This window comes from Lutra lutra, chromosome 1, assembly GCF_902655055.1.
Source record: "Lutra lutra chromosome 1, mLutLut1.2, whole genome shotgun sequence".
Lineage (NCBI taxonomy): Eukaryota > Metazoa > Chordata > Mammalia > Carnivora > Mustelidae > Lutra > Lutra lutra.
In genome coordinates this window covers 14503818-14523759 of record NC_062278.1, presented here as the reverse complement: position 1 = coordinate 14523759, position 19942 = coordinate 14503818, and the positions used below count along the sequence as shown (strand labels likewise).

Sequence of the window (19942 nt, the reverse complement as noted above, 5' to 3'; positions counted from 1 at the left end):
TCCACCATTACCAGGTGGGATTTATCCCTGGTTGCAAGTGTGGTTCAACATTTGCAAATCAATCAATGTGATAGAACAAATCAATAAGAGAAGGGAGAAGAACCACATGGTCCTCTCAATCAATGCAGAAAAAGCATTTGAAAAGACACAGCATCCATTCCTGATTAAAACGCTTCAAAATATAGGGATAGAGGGAACATTCCTCAACTTCATAAAATCTATCTATGAAAAACCCACAGCAAATATCATCCTCAATGGGAAAAGCTGATAGCCTTCCCTTTGAGATCAGGAACACAACAAGGATGCCCACTCTCACCACTCTTGTTCAACATAGTATTAGAAGTCCTAGCAACAGTAATCAGACAACAAAGGAAATAAATGGTATTCAAATTGGCAATGAAGAAGTTAAACTGTCTCTCTTTGCAGATGACATGATACTTTATATGGAAAACCCAAAGACTACACTCCCAAATTGCTAGAACTTGTACAGCAATTCAGTAATGTGACAGGATACAAAATCAATGTGCAGAAATCAGTTGCTTTCTTATACACTAAAAAGGAAAATACAGAAAGGGAAATTAGAGAATCAATTCCATTTACTATGACACAAAGAACTGTAAGATACCTGGGAATAAACCTAACCAAAGAGGTAAAGAATCTGTACTCAAGGAACTACAGAACACTAATGAAAGAAACTGAAGAAGACACAAAAAGGTGGAAGACCATTCCATGCTCATGGATCAGAAGAATAAACATTGTTAAAATGTTTATACTGCCGAGAGCAATTATACTTTCAATGCCATTCTGATCAAAATTCCACAGGCATTTTTCAAAGAGCTGGAGCAAACAATCTAAAATTTGTATGGAATCAGAAGGAGACCCCGAATTGCCAAGGAAATGTTGAAAAAGAAAAACAAAACTGGGGGCATCACATTGCCTGATTTCAAGTTTTACTACAAAGCTGTGATCTCCTTTTTTTTTTTTTTAAGATTTTATTTATTTGTTTGAGAGAGAAAACAGTAGAAGGAGAAAGAGCACATGCAGGGGGAAGAGGCAGAGGGAGAGGGAGAAGCAGACTCCCTGCTGAGCAGAGAGCCCAATATAGGACTTGATCTCAGGATCCTGGGATCATGATCTGAGCTGAAAACAGATGCTTAACTGACTGAGCCACCCAGGTGCCCCTGTAATAAGTTCCTTAATCCAAAATTAATGTGGTGATTTGTTACTTGTTTATTTTCTACTTTTGGTTTGTTGCATATTTGTGAAATTAAAATGAAAGCTTATATTTTTATGTGAATGGGTGTTGAAAGCCTTTGTGTGCAAGGTCTTAACAGATATCTTTTTTTTTTTTTTATCTTCCAGAGAAATCTGTTGTTTATTTTTATTTCATTTTATTTTATTTTTTCAGTGTTGTAAAATTCATTGTTTATGCACCACACCCAGTGTTCCATGCAATATGTGCCCTCCTTAATACCCACCATCAGGCTATCTTTTGACCTTCAATTCTCTTAAAGAAGTAATTTTCTGGAACCTCATAGTTTGAAGGTACAAATATCTCTGACGATGAGTCTCAGGAGCAGAGGAGAGTAGGATTCACTCAGTGAACAACAGACCATGTGTCTGTGCTGACAGAATGATGGAATGAAGAAGTTGACACATATACCAGGAATATAGAAAGCAAGTAAATAAGTTAGTTTATATGATTTGGTCCAAAAAAAATTTTAAAAAATAAGTAAATAGAAAACTACTATGCGTTTGTAAAATTGACAGAAAAATGCCTATGAGATTTACGTAACTAGAATTAAATATACCTCATTTTGGTTGAAAATGTCTAAATTTTGCATTCCAAAACCAGTTTCTAGCCTGATTCATTTCTCTGTGTATAAGGAGGTAATCACTGAAGCTAGGTGGGAGGGGTCCAGGTTCAGAAGGCATGTGTTCCATCTTGGGCCTTTCCAAAAGAGCTTCTAAAGCAGCCTATAGATCTGTTTCCATTGTATCTCTATATGAAATTGGATCTTCTTTAATTTTTTATGGTTCTTTTCTAATCTTTTATAAATACAGTATTTCAGGAAATGACAAGCTGCTAAAAATAAGGCTTATTGCAAATGAACCAAACATAAAAATAAAATGATACCTTTGTGTAAAGCCCAGGAATACTTAAAGAAATTTTCTATGCATTATTTCATCATGCAAGAATACCAGTGTGGAATTCACTCATTACACTCTAAGTTTCTTTAAGCATATGAGAAAATAGAAGCTCAAAGAGAATCATAGATTTGCCAAAAGTGGCTTTTCTTCAAGGAAATGAAAGTGTCCCACTCACTTTCTGAATGCATTAAATATGAGAGACGTAAATGACTGTATATTCACCGAGTTAGGCTTAATTTACTGGATAGGAATGGATCTTGAGACCTAGAAGAGTTAGTTTCTAGGTCTCACAGAGAGTTAATGGTAAAGCTAAGGATAGACCTCTGGTTCCTAAGTTTCATTTTAATGAAATTTCAATTTGCCATGTGATTTCATCTTCTCTCTCTTCCAGTCATCCCACTTCCTTTTCCTGCTCTCCATTATCATCCTGAGTTTCTGGATCCTAATCTCCTCTTGTGAGGACCCCAGCCATGTAGGATTAGAGCCCACCCATATAACCTCATTTTTCCTTGGTTACATCTTTAAAGATCACATCTCCAAATACAGTCACATTCTGAAGTGTTGGAGGTTAGGACTCTAACTTAAGAATGTTGGGGTGGGAGGCACAAGTCAGCTCATCTATTTTGGTCAGTGTTGCAATCATTCAAGACCATAAGGCAACAAACACAAGACTCAAAGTCATCATGTTGAGGAAAGTGGAGCAGAAGTGTTGAAAAACTCATCATCATCACCACTAGATCGCTTGAAAAATTATCATGATTTCTAGATTGTTACTGGGAGATCTAAAGGGGATTGAAATTATGCAAGAAAATACAGAAAATTTCATTTGGCTTTCTCTGACAGAAATAGAAATGGCAATGCTCAGTTCTCTTCTATGAACTTAATCTTATTTTGTTTATAATTTCCATGATTTTGGAAAATAGAATAACACATATGATCCCACATGCACATTTCCATGTGTGGGCCAGGTGTCTTAGAGATCTGGAACATACATAAAATAACATTAAAATGGAAAAATACTTTTTGGCTAAATCAGAGCTATCCCTGATGATTAAAAGCATTATCTGATTAAAAAAGAAGTGGTTTTCTGGCCCCAGGACATACTCTAGTTAAAAAAGAAAACAGCCGGGGTGCCTGGGTGGCTCAGTGGGTTAAAGCCTCTGCTTTCGGCTCAGGTCATGGTCCCGGGGTCCTGGGATCGAACCCCGAGTCGGGCTCCCTGCTCGGCAGGGAGCCTGCTTCCTCCTCTCTCTCTGCCTGCCTCTCTGCCTGCTTGTGGTCTGTCTGTCAAACAAATAAAAAAAAAAGAAAAAGAAAAAAGAAAACAGCCTTTTATAGACAAATCAAGGATGGATTCAATAATCGTCACACCACAATATAATGAAATACACACAACTCCCAATTACAGTGTTGAAGACAGTAAATTTGGAATACCCCAACTGATACTTAAGATAGACACAATATCTTGTTTAAGGATATCAGCATCAAAGCATAAAAACTATCATTAAAATATCTCAAGAAGTTGTCTCAATCCTATATAACAGCTGCTCTAGAAACAGTGAACATCTACCTTTTAAGTCTTTTGCAAAGCTCTGAGTTTACCAGGATCGAGGTAAAGTTCCCTCAAAATTCTAGCAACAGTGATTCTGGGTCGTGTTTCCTACACATCCCTGCTCTCTATCAGATTCCCACTAGATCTCCCATAGGTCCTGTCCCTACCAGACTTCTGACTTTGTCCTGCTGTATTTCTTTCCCTTCTGCTACACTCACTGGCTCTGTAAATTTTGAACCCAGGAATTCCATTCCCAATCTCCTGCTGCCTAAGCAACTCTATTTTCAGGAGTTGCCACTCATCTTCTTTTCCAGCCAGCGTGTGGTTCTGATTTCTAGGGATTGATGTTTTCAGTTTCCCAGGAAACTCATCATGAGTCATTTCTATGCAATTGATTTCATCTATTCCTATTTATTTATTCGTGTCACATTAGTGATTACAGATAACAGCTTTGTTCTCCTTCAACCTTGACTTTCATATTTTTTATTAGTCATGCCTCAGTAGTATGTTGTCAAACATCTTGTTGATACTAGTCACTTCTCAAAATAATATTCATTCAGCTCTGCTCATAGGGAATGCATGAGGCACAAGTGTTCCATCATATTTTCTTTTGAGGAGAATACATTCATTCATCTGCTACCTTACAGTGAGAAAATTAAAAAAATAATATTTAAAAATGTGGTTCCTATTTCTTTGAGCTTACTTTCTATCAAGGTTAACCAAATAATCACTTAATTACAGCAGTGATTAAAGCTGCTAACAAGCAAATCCTCAACATATAAGTACATTTAACAATGAAATCTCAACTGTCTTAGAAGTCAACAAAGCTTCCCAGAGAAAGTAGTTTACAAACTGCACCTGGAGAATGAACAAATATAGCTTGATCAAGGTAAAAGTTGGAGCAAGGACATCCGATTAGAAGATGATTGCACTAATTTGAGTGAGAATGAGAAAATTTGTGATAATGAGGTCCAGTAGTCAGCATATCCACATGTACACAACCTGTCTTGCTCTTTTTTTTAAATCTGTCTCCCAATTTCTACATAAACCCTCCTTTCACTATAAACCAACTGAACTTCAATTCTTCCCTGAATGCATAATATGTATTTTCTCACCCTGCTTTGGTCATTTCATGTCATCTTCCTATATTTCCCCTTTCTCTTCTTTTAATTCTCATGTCTTTCATATTTAAGAATGTCCCAGCTTTTAGGTTCACTTTTAATCTTTTGTAAAGGTTTCATTTATTTATTTGACAGAGAGATCACAGGTAGGCAGAGAGGCAGGCAGAGAGAAAGTTGGGGAAGCAGGCTCCCCACTGAGCAGGGAGTCCAATATGGGGCTCTATTCCAGGACCCTAGGATCCTTAGCTGAGCTGAAGGCAGGGGCTTTAACCCACTGAGCCACGCAGGCGCCCCTAGTTTCATTTTTAAATGCCATTTCATTTATAGTGCTTCCCTTACCAAATAAAGGTTATCTTTCAATCTTCTGAAATTGGGCTAAACTGAATTACAGTGAAATTTTAAGAGGGAGGTGATAGGAATGGGGTGGTATAGTGAGTATGCCAATCTTGTATTAGAAGAAATTCAGTTAGTAAATTGCTATGTGCAAAGTTCCCATTTCCTGATGTGAGGGAAGTTTGAAAACAGAATTCCCAGGTGCACTGGGGGGGAGAACTCAAGGATTTTGTTGCAAATGTCCTCTAAATTAACTCAATTAATATTCAGTCAACTTCCTCCCATTTCCCTGGTTGGATATAATTTGATACTATAAACAACAGGCTCTTAAAATTAAAAAGTTAATCTGTTATCTGTTAATGTGAGTGGAGAAGGTAGCTCACAACACACTCATACATATGCACAAACCACAAACCACATTAACATTCCCCCACATTTCTAGTCATCATTGCACTACAGGTTTTAGTCAGAGAAATAGGCAATAAAAACAAATAAAAGGCATACTATGAGCAAGGGAGCAGGAAAGCATTCTATATTCACAGGTAGAACGATGTAAAAAATCCAATGAATTTATAAAATTACCATTAAAAAATCTATTTTATTTCTATATAATAACCAAAAATATGTGAAAAATCAAATCTAAAGTATGTTATAATAGCAATGCATATAACCTAAGAGATACATTTAAATAATCAAGATTTCAAATTTAATACTATAAAATAATACAGTAAGAAATGAAATAAGACCCAAGAAAATAGACATCTTTGTTTGAAAGATGTTTATTATGCTTAATTTATAGATTTAACACATTCTGAACAAAAATGTCAGTAAGCATTTTTATAAACTGGCATTTTTATAAAAATTTTAAAACTTCTTCTAAAATTTATATTTTGCAAGAGAGCAAGAATAATCTTGAAACAGAACAAAGTTGGAAGACATTCATTATCTCATTAATCTCATTAATTAATTAATTAATCTCATTAATATAAAGATATATTAAGATAATTGGTACTGAAATAAGTATAGATAATTAACCTTTGAAACAGTATAGAGTTCTAGAATAGACTTCTATGTATACTGACAAGTTTGTTTTTACAAAGATGTCAAGTCAGCTCAAGTGGGGAAAAGTATCTTTTCAACACATGGCATTTGAACTAATGGATGCATGTAAAGAACTTAAAAAAATATGTATGTTGATACATGTCACAAACTTGTATATAAAAGATGAAATTTTAAAGCATCTAGAACAAAAATAAGAGAATATCTTTCCAACCTAGTGGGAGGCAAAAAAGTACAACAAAAGGAAAATAACTGATAAATTTGATTTCATCAAAATGAAAGTTTTTGTTTATCCAATGTCATCATGAAGATAAGGAGGCAAGCGACAAATATGAAATTACTAACAATACATAAATCAAACAGTGGACTTATTCCCAGAGTAGGTAAAGAAATCCAGCATATTAGCAAAAATATGTATATATTCATGTATATATATTCATATGTATTTATATACATATACATATATGTATATATGTATATATATGTATATATATATAAAATGTGGAAAAACGTGAATAAACACTGCACAAAAGAAGTCAAGAGAATAACCAATGAGCACAAGAAAAGCTGTTCAAAATCATTTTTAACCAAGCAAGTGAAACTTAAAATCACACACACACAAAAAGAAACTTAAAATCACAACGAGATACCACTCTCATTCAGCAAATGGTTAAGAGAAAGATGATACCAATGTTGATGAGAATGTGGAACTCCCAGAAATCCAGGGCATCAGTGGTGGTAGAGTAAAATGATAAAATCAACATTGAAAATTTCAGAAATTTTTTTAAAGATTTTATTTATTTATTTGTCAGAGAGAAAGAGAGCAAGCACAGGCAGACAGAATGGCAGACAGAGGCAGAGGCAGAGGGAGAAGCAGGCTCCCTGAAGAGCAAGGAGCCCAATGTGGGACTCGATCCCAGGACGCTGGGATCATGACCTGAGCTGAAGGCAGCTGCTTAACCAACTGAGCCGCCCAGGCATCCCAGAAAATTTCAGAAATTTCTAATGAAGTTAAACTTAGGCTCACTCTATGACCCAGAAATTCCATTTGAATTTCAAAAAAGAAACAAATACAAAAACACTAACAACATATGTCCACAAAAAGACTGGAAGAATTGATATTCAATTGCAGATTTATTGATTAAGAAAAGTTTCATTTAATCTTGAAACAATTTAATATCCACCCACAGGTGAAGGAATAAACACATCATCATCTATTCCCACAAGGGACCATTGCACAAAAATAAAATGAGTAAAACATAAGCACCATGGGGAATCTCAAGAACATTATGTTGAATGAGAAAATTTGGATACACCTAAGAACATACTGTATGGTCTAATTTTTATAAAATTTTAGAGGCAAAATCATTTTATGATGATAGAAATCATTACAGTAGTTGGCTTGAGCTGGCAGAGATTGATTTAGAAGAAGCATGAGGGTACTTTCTGAGGAGGAAAAATGGTCTATATACGATCAGGTAGTTGTAACATAGGTGTACATATTTGTCAAAAACATTGAACTCTACCCTTAAAATCTGTTCATTTCATTTTGTGTGAATATTAACTGGATAACAAAGATTATTTCAAAAACTAACAAATCAGACAATTTTATAACTATGCCTAAAATCATTCAGTGGCTTTCATTGCTTTCTGAAGAAAATCCAATCCTGAACCAGACCACTGAAGACCTAAAAAAAAAAAATGGCCCTCAAATCTTTCTGACCTAATTTCAAGTGATTTTTTTTCATTTTCTCTCACTGAAAAGACAAAATGCCTTTCAGTTTTATAATGCACATCTCAAGACTTGGGTCCTAAAAATACTAAAAATACTAAAAATACTTCTCCAATCCCTACCTATCCATCCTCTCTATTTACTCTTCCAACCTATTCCAAATGCTATTCCTCTGGGAAAATTTTCTTGATCTCTAAGACTTGGTGAGATTCTCTTGATGTTATTTTAGTATCAAAAACTCATTCATAGCTCATTATTACTGTAATTAAATAGTTATTTAGTTAGTACTTGTTTTCTGTCTTTGATTTTCAGACCAGTTAGAGCACATTTCCTTAATATATTTTAAATATATTTTAAATTATGCAGTAATACACAAATATAAACTTATTTTTAAAAATACATTCAATAACACATTTCCATTCCATGGATTCTGACTCATGGTAAAGGCTCAGTGAAAATGTGATAACTAATGGTACTAACAAAATATTTGATAATAAGGGATGCCTGGGTGGCTCAGTGGGTTAAGCCTCTGCCTTCAGCTCAGGTCATGATCTCAGGGTCCTGGGATTGAGTCCCACATTTGGCTCTCTGCTCTGCAAGGAGACTGCTTCCTCTTCTCTCTCTGCCTGTCTCTCTGCCTACTTGTGATCTCTCTCTGTCTGTCAAATAAATAAATAAAATCTTTTAAAAAATATTTGACAATGTGTTCTGAGCCATAACTAATGAGAAAAAAACAAACAAACATGAGGGCAGGGAGTTGGGGAGGATAAATACCTGTAATCACTAATGAGATAAATAATAATTAATAGAAATTGTTGAGATCAAGTGCCTAGGAATGATTCATTGGCATATTTCCTGGGAAACTGGTCACACTTATTCTTAGAAGTCAGAATTGGGAACCAGTTGGCAGACAGAGGATCAGCCGCTTCTGGAATTATAGTTGTGCAGTGGCAGAAGCTTGGGACCTAAGCCCTTAGGTTCAAAATCCAAGGTGTTAGGCATCTGTCAAACAATGCAGCAGGAGGAAGCCAAACAAGTACCAGCGGGTCCTTTGTTCATTGTGTGGAGTGGAGTTAATTTGGTGAAAATAGGAAGACCACAATTCACTGTACTAAAATATAGAAAGAAGAAAGTCTATACTCTGGGAAATTTAGTAGGTACCAAAAACATGGAATAGATGAAGGGGCAGTTTCTTGAATGAGCATGGCATGACATCAGCTCAGGAGTCACATTTCTTGTAAAATATTACAGTTTTCTTATCTTGGCTACCAACATGAAATGGAGTACTGTAACTTAGTGTGTAGCCCTGGTATTGCAAGTCTGCTGTCCTCACCATTGAATTTTGCTCTCCATTCGTGAGCATTTCACCACATGGCTACCTATTTACAGTCAATCAGTCTTTGAGGTGTTTTGTTTTGTTTTGTTTCCTTTCATTTTTTGGTTTGGTTGGGTTTCTGTTGTTGTTTTCTAGTAAATTGGCTTGTTCACTAGTTTTGGTAGGCAGAATAATGATCTCTCCAACATAGTCATATCTTAAACCTCAGAATTTATGAATACGTTACTTTATGTAAAAAAGGGTTATTAAAGTAGCAGATGGAATTAAAGGGGCTAATCAGTTGACCTTAAAATAGGAAGGTTAGGGGCACTTGGGTGGTTCAGTGGGTTGAAGCCTCTGCCTTCGGCTCCATTCATGATCCCGGGGTCCTGGGGTCAAGCCCCACATTGGGCTCTCTGCTCTGCGGGGAGCCTGCTTCCCCCACTCTCTCTCTGCCTACTTGTGATCTCTTTCTGTAAAATAAATAAATAAAATCTTTTTAAAAAATAAAATAAAATATGGAGATTGGCAGGTGGACACAACATAATCTTAAGCATACTTAAAAAGAGGCATAAGCGTTGTGGTCAGAGTGATATAGAGCAAGATCGACTTGACCCATCATTGCTGGCTCTGAAGACAGAAGAAGTCCCCTGTGTGGGCTAAGAAATGCAGCTGGACTCCAGAAGCTAAAGAAGGCAAGAAAGTAGATTTCCCCAGTAGAACCTCTGGAAAGGAATATAGCACTGTCAGCATGTTGATTTTAACCCAATGAGACTATATCTGACTTTTGACCTACAGAACTGTAAGATAATAAATTTGTATTGTTTAAACCACTGATTTTGATGTAACTTGTTTTATCAATAACAGGAAAACTAAGACACTAATATATTTCTGAAAGCCAGAAAATTTTCCATTCCGACATGTAAAATCTGGAGACATTAACAGATGTGGCTTCAGGTTAGCCAAAAATCTCCAGCTGCTTCTCTTGACTACTCTGCCATTGCTTATGTTTTGGGGTACGAAATTGGACTCTTTCCCTTGGTTGAAGATAATGGGCATGAGACCAACTTGGATCATTAAAATTCATGAGCAAGACTGTTTACAGAGGTGTTGAGTATTTTAAACTTTATAGAACAATGGCTAATGAAAATTTCCCCAAATCTCCTTCCATTATTCCTTTATGTTTTCCTTTAGCTATGTGTCATGACTATTTTCTCAAATAGTGGAGGAGGAGGAAGAGGGAACGAAAAATAAGGAAGAGAGGGAGCATATGAGGGGAGAGAGAATTGGAGAGAATGCATAGAGTAAAGCAACTCTACTGATAATTCTACTAATAACTTGCTGTGTAATCCTGTAAAATTCTATCTGGCTCTCTAGCTTTCAGTTTTCCCCTCTGTGGAGTAAGTAGATTTAATTAATGGCCCTTCTCACTCCTTTTATATTTCATATATTACTATGTTGGTAGTTAAGGAGGAAATAAAGAAAACATGGTGATATATACTGGGATAAACTGGGCAGACTGGGTTTTATCCAAGTTTCAAGTACTCTGCATTCCATTTCCTAATTTCAGGGATGTTTGAGGATCTTATAAAATAAAGACTAGGGGAAAATATTTAAACACTAGTTGTTCTATATGAATATCATGTCTCCAGTTGTTATCATGCTATGTTAGTATGTTATGGTATCTCTATTATCTACTATATGGTTAGTTTCTATGTTACATGTTAGCACCTTGCATTTATAACACTCCAGTGTAGAAGAGAAGAATGGTGTAAATAAAGGATACCCAATTTTATGTCAATATACAGCAGAAACAATAATTTTCAATGATATTTAGAGTTTCTCTTTTAGAAAAGATTCTCATTTAATTAGATTCGGTGTATATGTTGGCAAAGAACACAGGTGCAACTTTACACCTGCTGAGTCTAGTTCCTTCCCAGCTAAGTTTGTTCCCATCTAAGTTGTTCTTACACAAATGGGAATAATTTGAGCAGATTGAGAATAGTAATTGGAGTACAGGGATTTAGTCAATTAAAAAAATATATGTGGCATCCTTTCACTTTGATTAGCTAAAGCTCATAGGTGTTCTTTCTCTAAAATATTACACCCACACACCAGTCTTCAATTTGGATAACCTGCATGCATAGACCTCAGCATTTAAGTCTAAACTTTGTTCTTACACTCCTCAAATTGCTCTGATACGTAATGTCTTTATTATGTCTTTGTATGCATAGTTTATATTCATTGTGTGAATAAGATACTCAAACCCTTGGGATTTCATTGAGAAAAAGGCTATACCTAGAAAATGTAGGCATCCAAGGAACTGCTTAAACAGGAGGAAATACTCAAACCCAACAAAAATTAGTGCATGGCCATTAAAACCTGAGCTTTCCAAAGCCCATTAACAAAAGCATTAATAACACAAATCCTAGTTGACACACTACTAATAAATAAAAATATTAACAACAGGGGCGCCTGGGTGGCTCAGTGGGTTAAGCCGCTGCCTTCGGCTCGGGTCATGATCTCAGAGTCCTGGGATCAAGCCCCGCATCGGGCTCTCTGCTCAGCAGGGAGCCTGCTTCCTCCTCTCTCTCTGTCTGCCTCTCTGCCTGCTTGTGATCTCTCTGTCAAATAAATAAATAAAATCTTTAAAAAAAAATATTAACAACATATTTGGATAGCAGAATAAAGATTTTATTAAAATAAAATCATTTGATTTTCCATCTATTTTTGGGAGAAATGCAATGCAAACCATAACTTCTATCAACAATGCAATTTGAATTACTCATTAATCATAGTTTAACAAAGTTCTATCAGCCAGTGTTGAGGGATGGTAAGGTAAAGTTACTGTTGATTAGGGAATATTAGATATATTTTAATGGAAGAAATTAAGACAGTAGATAATCTCAGGACAGAATCTGCCTTTCCCAAATGGATTTCGCTCTTCAACATGTTAATCAATAGAAGCCAGATCTACAGTCTGGCCACTAACAAGATGAATGGAAACTCCTAGAAGGAAAATAGGTTGGGTGACAGAAACTGGATCCATAGCTCAAGGAAGGGAAGGCATAGACTCTAAATCCCAGGGGTCTGAAGCCCTGGGATCCACAACCCAGTGAGTAGCAGCTTCTGGATCCATAGCCCAGGGAATGGTAGCTGCTAGACCCAATGCCCACAGACCCGGGGTAAGCAGTCCAGCAGGGACTACGGAGCGTGGAGGTCCTTGGGCGGTAGCAGAAGGTCTGGCAAGGTCTGGACACCATGCAGGATGTCTGGCATCTGGTGGGCTCATAGCAGGTCTCCTGACAGCCACTGGAGGGGGAGGAGCCCAGCTGGCAGGTGCTGGGAGAGCAGAGGTCAGTGCGGTAGACCAGGTTGCTGGGGTAAGAGCCACAGGAGGATCCTGGGTAGCGCAGGTAGCCTCCAAGGGAGCGAGAGGAGAAGGTTCCAGAGCAGCAGCTGTAGGACATGTTGGCAGGAGATGTGAGTTCAGCTGAGTGACTGTGAGGAGATTCTGTGTTTGAATTTCATCTCTGGACTGGGGTGTTTATATACTCTCAGCCACAGGTGTGGTAACCTACATGGTCATTCTTTACACATTTGTGCACCCTCATTTGCATATGTGTAACTCAGTAATCTCTGTAATTGCAGCTAAAGAGTTTCCATATCTTGTATTTATGGGTGCTATAATTTTGGTGTTACAGCCAAAGCTAGTGAACAGCTCCTATGTAAAAAATGCTGTGACTGTTTGACATTAATGTTCATCCCATCTCAGCCAGGAAAGCCCTTCCTTTCCTCTTGCCATAACCTTCATGTGTTTTATTCCTGGCAATAATGGGGCACATACTTTTCTCAAATGGCAAGAAATGAAATATAACTATTTTTCTGCTTTGTCAATTGATCAGAGGTATGATTTTGGCTTTAGTAGGAACAGACTAAATACTGACCTTACCTGTCACCATGTTTTCTCATTTTCCAAAATTATTGTCCAACTATATCCACATTCTATTACACAGTATGTCTCAGATGCAATGGAAAGGGGCAAAAATGTCAGCTGATACAAATTAAATATCATTGATGGTTAAAGTCAGAGAGAAACCTGGACATTCATTTGGAGATGTGGTTACAGTGAAGGACAGAACCAAGACAGAGTCACAAGTAGAGATCAATCAGTGGCCTTAGGCAGAGAACCAAAGAGCTAAACAATATAGAAAGGAGGGAAGGAATAACTGGGTTTTAGGTTCAGTGTGTCTGATATGAGACCTGTAATCTTAACAGATTCTCTCCATATGCATATCAACTCTGAGACTTCCCTTCTCAGATCTTCAACTGGAGGAGGTTGAGTTGACCAAGGACACCATGTGCGGCAGAGACATTAGATAAGTTCTGTCCTGAGACACATGAAATTTCTCTGATAGCCAACTGGGACACATGGAACTTCTCTGATAGCCAATAACTGCGGATTCACCAATGGCCCCAGGGAGTTAGGACTAGTCTGTGTGGCTGCCTCAGGCACTGTGGTCAGATTATTTTACCCAGTCTAACAGCTCTCCTAGCTTCTTCACCCACTTCTCTAACTCTTCTCTCACAGACATTTCCTGGGTAAATCCTTGTGCCTTTCATTCCATCTTGGTGTCAAGCCAACTCTACTCATGCCTTTCATCAATTTGGGTAAATTTTTAATCATAGTCTCTTCAAATGTTGTTTCTGTCTCATTCTCATCTCCCTTTTTCTGAAATTCTAACTATAAGCAAAATACACCATTAAATAATGTTACATATGCCTTTTATACTCTTCTTTGTTTTCATTCTTTTAATCTCTTTGTGCTTAACTTTGGGAATTTCTTCTTATTCCATCCCCCAATTCATTAATTGTCTGTTCAGCTCTGTTTCATCTCCTGAAAAAAAATACATCAATTAAATTTTATGGATCAGTTAGTATATTGTTAATTTCCAAAATTTCGATGTGGTTCTGTTGCATCACTTTCAGTTTTCTGTCAAAATTCTCAAACATATCTTCATTTCTTTAAATATAATTATTCCTTGATAATATCTTCCTATTTCCTAATAGGTTAAATTCCTCACAAAGGTATTTTAATGTCTGAGTTTGGCACATGGACCATGTATTTCAGATTCTATTTTCTGGTGCTCTCTTTTGTTTCAATCTTTTCTTCTCATATTCCTACTATATTTTGAGAGGAGTAGAAATATATATGAAACACACACACACACACACACACACATACATCCCAGAATGATTTACTTTCCTCCAGAAAGAATTTACTTATGTTTCAGGCAGGCTGCTAAGATAAGGTCACCAGCATCCTAGATCACCTTAATCCAATCAGGGATTGAGATAATTCAAAACTGGGCTTCAGTCTTTATGAAAAGCTGCTTATTAGCACTTTAATTTTACTTCTAGGAATTGGCTCTCTAAGGTCTGGGATATTTGCCATGATCTCAACTCTGATAGTTGCTGAATTCCAATTTTATTTCTTAAGCCCACTGAGTTTACGGAATTCTCTTAGCCTCTCGGTCACTACTTTCAAAATCAACATGTAATTTTAAGAGAATAGCAACTCCAGATGGACGCTTATTTCTTTTGACTTAAGTTCTGGCCCATATAGTACCTTCGGGACTCTGAAATACTTTGGTATTTCTCTGAAGTCTCCAAACAGAGGTGATGATGATGATGTATTTTCACTGGAGTTTCTATTCTCATTGAGCAGAAGGGTTCACTGTTTTAAGTAATGTTAACTTGTTAATTTTACATAATTTTGAAAGATGTACTTATTTTTAAAAATACAATGGAATGATTCAAATTAAGTGAGGAGCTATAGTGAAGCTAGCCATTGAAAAGTCCTGTTGTAGTCGTTTCACTGGTAATAGATGACACCTTCCAAATTTCAGGAAACTCAAATGCCACAATTGTGGGTATTCAGCCTTTCTTTCCAAACCTGTCTCCTGTTCCATACCTTATATGCTTTACATTGTGTCACAATATGACCTGAATTCACCATGTGACTTCACAACTTTCTGCTTTTCTTTTCCCATTTATACTTCCAAATCTTATCTTATTCCTTTCCATATTTATTGTATCTCTGCTTTTCTAGTAATACCTCATTCCCAACAGAAGCTGTCACACCCAGCCTACATCCCCTGGGTAATCATCCATAAACTCCGAAGTGTACTGATTACTGGGGAGTATCTATAAAATTCTGCCCAAGGACTTTTTCATTCCACAAGGGCTTGCTGCACCCTGTGTGGGGAATTCTCTATTAGGATTGGGTTTCAGTTGTTTGCAGTGGTGTCTGGCTTAGTAATGCACCCTGCATTGCCTTCCTTCCATTGTCTGCCATATTCCCCACTCCCCTGCATGTAATTACTGGTATCCCCTCCAAAATAAATAACTTCCATTTGAACTCATGTTCTCAACCATTGTTTCTGGATAATTTATAGGAAAAAAAAGATACATACTTGGATACCTCACTGATAGGTTTATTGAGAAATCTTCAGTGTTTCTCCACCTTATAAAATTTAAATGAAATGATCCCTAGGGAGAAATACCAAGAATATATTACAGAGAGAAATGTGATTTAATATTTCATGTAGCACATTTAAGAAAAGCAGCCATGATATCTTTGTACAACAAATATATTTTCAAGAATACAGAATTCAAAAGTCTTCTAATCTATGTTGGATAATAACATGTTTTGTCACTATAAATAATAATACATAGTATTAGAATCTTTAAATTAAAAGTATTAGCTTTTGCTTATTGGATGTCTAACCTAGATAATTAGTAAAAAAAAGATCTCCAGCCTGTTATGCAATATGAAGAAGAGCAGCAGGTGGGTGCCCAAAGTTGCAACTTTCAACTATGGATGAGATTTTGTTGGAAACATGACTCAAATATCAAAACAATTTTGCTCATAGCCTAGTGATGGGACTTTGCAATAACAAAACCAGATGTCGGGGCACCTGGGTGGCTCAATGGGTTAAAGCTTCTGCCTTCAGCTCAGGTCATGATCCCAGGGTCCTGGGATCGAGCCCCGAATTGGGCTCTCTGCTCAGCGGGGAGCCTGCTTCCCCCCCTCTCTGTCTGCCTCTCTGCCTACTTGTGATCTCTGTCTGTCAAATAAATAAAATCTTAAAGAAAAAAAAAAAGACTAGATGTCACTGGGTGCACAGCCCAGAGTGATCAATTCTATGTGAAATATCTCAATTTTTAGTTGTTGAGAAATAAATCAGTTCAAAAAATGGTGGCGCTCTATGCTATATAGAACAAACAATATATTCACTGGGTCTAAGGTTAATGAATTACTCTACAGGTGGGGAATTAACAAATCCTTTTGAAATTTATACTAACTTAATGTGGATGAAGCTTCAGAAATTTAGAGGTAAAGAGAAGAGAAGAATACCTCTTGTCAGAGAATGATCCTTACACAAGGAGCCTGGAGTAATTGAAAACAAATTCACTAAACTTCATGGTTTACCTCATAAATCTATGCTCCTCTTTTAACCCATAAGTTTTACCTTCAATATTATTTTATTTTTTCCAGCTTTATTAAAGTATAAATGACAGCTTATATGTATTTAAGGTATACAATGTGATGTTTAGACGTAAGTCTACATCGTGAAATGATTATCAAAATCAAACTAATAAAATATTCACCATTTCACATGGTTACAATTTTTGCATGGGTGCTTAAAACACTTAAGAACACCTTTCTTAGAAATTTAAGTAAATAAAAGTGGTATTAGTAGTTTTACTAATTACAACTACCATATTGTATATTGAAACCCCAGAATTTACTCATCCTACATGACTGAAATCTTGTACTCTCTGACCAAATTTATTTTAAGGAATTGTGTTTGAAAACAGAAAATTGGGGAAATCATAACATCCACAGTATTGTGTCAATAGGACCCTTTGCCTACTTGCTGAACCAAGTAAAAAGCAAGGAGAAATTCTGATTTTGATGAACAGAAAATCAAGGACTCACAAAGTAGGTATTTGAATTGGGTTCATTTACATCTTTTCTCAGTTCTCTTCCTTCTAGAAAGTCTACAATGTTTCTTTTTTTTATTTTAAAGATTTTATTTATTTATTTGACAGAGAGAGATCACAAGTAGACGGAGAGGCAGGCAGAGAGAGAGAGAGAGGGAAGCAGGCTTCCTGCTGAGCAGAGAGCCCGACGTGGGACTCGATCCCAGGACCCTGAGATCATGACCTGAGCCGAAGGCAGCGGCTTAACCCACTGAGCCACCCAGACGCCCCTACAATGTTTCTTTTAAAACTGCTATAAATTTTTTTGAAGAATTCAATACTTTTAACATTACTGTTGTGATTTTATTATGGTTTTATTGGTAAAATAAAATTTTGCCATCAACCATAATAGTACATTCTTCCAGGCCTAGAATATCATTTAGCTGATTTAAATCAAGTAATTAGTTAACTTTTAGAGAGAGCAGGTGGTGCGAAGGGGGGAGAGAGAGAGAGAATCTTAAGCAGCCGTCATACCTAGGGTGAAGCCTGACACGGGGCTTGATCCCATGACCCTGAGATCATGATCTAAGCCCAAACCAAGAGTCAGATGCTTAACCAACTGAGCCACCCTGGCACCCCTATTTTATTTGTTTTTTTTTTTCACTGATTTTATTTTAACATTGAACTTAGCAGCCAGTTACACTGTAAGAATATGATAAATTATCAAAATTTTAAGAAAATTGAATCTGTAGTTAAGCAATGGCAAAGAAGAAGAAGAAGGCGACAAGAAAAATGGAGAAAACCAAACTTAAACACAGAAAAAAACAAGAATGAAAAATGGTAGGGGGACAGATAGAGAAAAAGGAGAGAAAGAGAAACAGATTCATGTACTCCCAGAGGAAAAGGGACCTGGAAAAGAAACATTTAGGTAGGAAAATGAAAAAGGGTGGTACTAGGTTGTGGAAGTGCCAGAAAATCATTCAAAACCCGAGTAGTGAAAAACTAAAACTTTCTAAAACATTAGAAGCCCTGGATATTTGTAAATGTAGATGATAAAATGGATAATACATCACTCTTCATAAAAATACTAAATTTGAAAGGTTCTAATTCTAAAGACATTGGGATGGAACAGATCATCATTTAGGATTACACCAGAAAAAATGCTGAAATCTCTGTTTTCTTTATTCTCTTTCAGCTATTGCCTGCCCTCAGCACACTAGTGTTTTCCTCTTGACTGCCTAGAAATGGGTCTACATTGACCTTCCTTGGGATTGCTTCAGCTGAGCCCTTGTGTTGTCACCTTTTCTTTAGATATGTGGCCAGGGGTCTGTCAGTGTCTAGCCATCTCTCTCTTTGTTTTATCTATTTTTGTTCTCTCTTCACTGGATAAGAGACACACTGGGTAGCCACTACTTGATGCATTCTTTCTCTATTTCAACCATAACAAATTACCAGCAGGTAATTTTGGAGCTTGTAGAGTATGGTGACAAGTTGGATCATTCTAGGAAGTCTCCATCCAGGCGGAAAGATGTTGATACACAGGACGCCGATGCAGATAACATAAGCCCAAGGAAAAGCTCTCCTGGCTGTGGTGTTTCCTCATCATGATGGGATGAACATTAATGTCAAACAGTCACGGCATTTCTGACATAGGAGCAGTTCATTGGCTTTGACTGTAACACCGAAATTATAGCACCCATAAATCCAAATGTGGGAAACTATTCAACTGCAATTACAAAGGATATTATTGAGTTACACATATGCAAAAGAGCAGATCTAACATAGGAACCGTGATTCTGTAGTGTGCCACACCTGTGGCTGAGAGTATATAAACACCCCAGTCCAGAGATGAAATTCAAACACAGAATCTCCTCACAGTCACTCAGCTGAACTCACATCTCCTGTCAACATGTCCTACAGCTGCTGCTCTGGAACCTTCTCCTCTCGCTCCCTTGGAGGCTACCTGCGCTACCCAGGATCCTCCTGTGGCTCTTACCCCAGCAACCTGGTCTACCGCACTGACCTCTGCTCTCCCAGCACCTGCCAGTTGGGCTCCTCCCCCTCCAGTGGCTGTCAGGAGACCTGCTATGAGCCCACCAGATGCCAGATATCCTGCATGGTGTCCAGACCTTGCCAGACGTTCTGCTACCGCCCAAGGACCTCCACGCTCCGTAGTCCCTGCTGGACTGCTTACCCCGGGTCTGTGGGCATTGGGTCTAGCAGCTACCATTCCCTGGGCTATGGATCCAGAAGCTGCTACTCACTGGGTTGTGGATCCCAGGGCTTCAGACCCCTGGGTTTTAGAATCTGTGGCTTCCCTTCTCTGGGCTATGGATCCAGATTCTGCCACCCAACCTACTTCACCTCTAGGAGCTACCAGTCATTGTGTTACAGGCCACCCTGTGGATCTGACTTTTATAGAGCAACTTTTTGAGGATCCAGATGTGTTTGAGTATTGAAATTGAAGTCTCTACTTACACAGCCATTGTTTTCAACTCCACCATTTACTACTATTATTCTATTCCTAAATCATAAGTTTCTTGTAGCACTGAATTTTGGCCAACTGAACATAATGAATAATCTTAAATGAACTAAATTCTGTACAATTGATGGAATATATGTTATTGGATTTTCATTGAAAAGAAATTAAAAATTAACATATTAATCTAATAAATTTTTGTAAGCTGACA

General features: G+C 37.2%; 2 protein-coding genes across 2 annotated transcripts; one reads left to right on the top strand and one right to left on the bottom strand.

Annotated features, from left to right (window-relative positions):
* Positions 1-12250: 12250 nt before the first annotated feature.
* On the bottom strand, positions 12251-12733 carry LOC125107767 (keratin-associated protein 13-1-like). The gene has a single exon (XM_047743536.1). The coding sequence runs from the start codon at positions 12731-12733 to the stop codon at positions 12251-12253; it is 483 nt and encodes a 160-aa protein (XP_047599492.1).
* Positions 12734-19110: 6377 nt separating this feature from the next.
* On the top strand, positions 19111-19686 carry LOC125089195 (keratin-associated protein 13-1-like). Its single transcript, XM_047711609.1, has one exon. The coding sequence runs from the start codon at positions 19162-19164 to the stop codon at positions 19684-19686; it is 525 nt and encodes a 174-aa protein (XP_047567565.1). The 5' UTR covers positions 19111-19161.
* The last annotated feature ends 256 nt before the right edge of the window (positions 19687-19942 follow it).

Bases quoted from the DNA above. Each gene is read 5' to 3' on its own strand.
- LOC125107767 (XM_047743536.1), bottom strand. From the start codon at position 12,733: ATGTCCTACAGCTGCTGCTCTGGAACCTTCTCCTCTCGCTCCCTTGGA.
- LOC125089195 (XM_047711609.1), top strand. From the start codon at position 19,162: ATGTCCTACAGCTGCTGCTCTGGAACCTTCTCCTCTCGCTCCCTTGGA.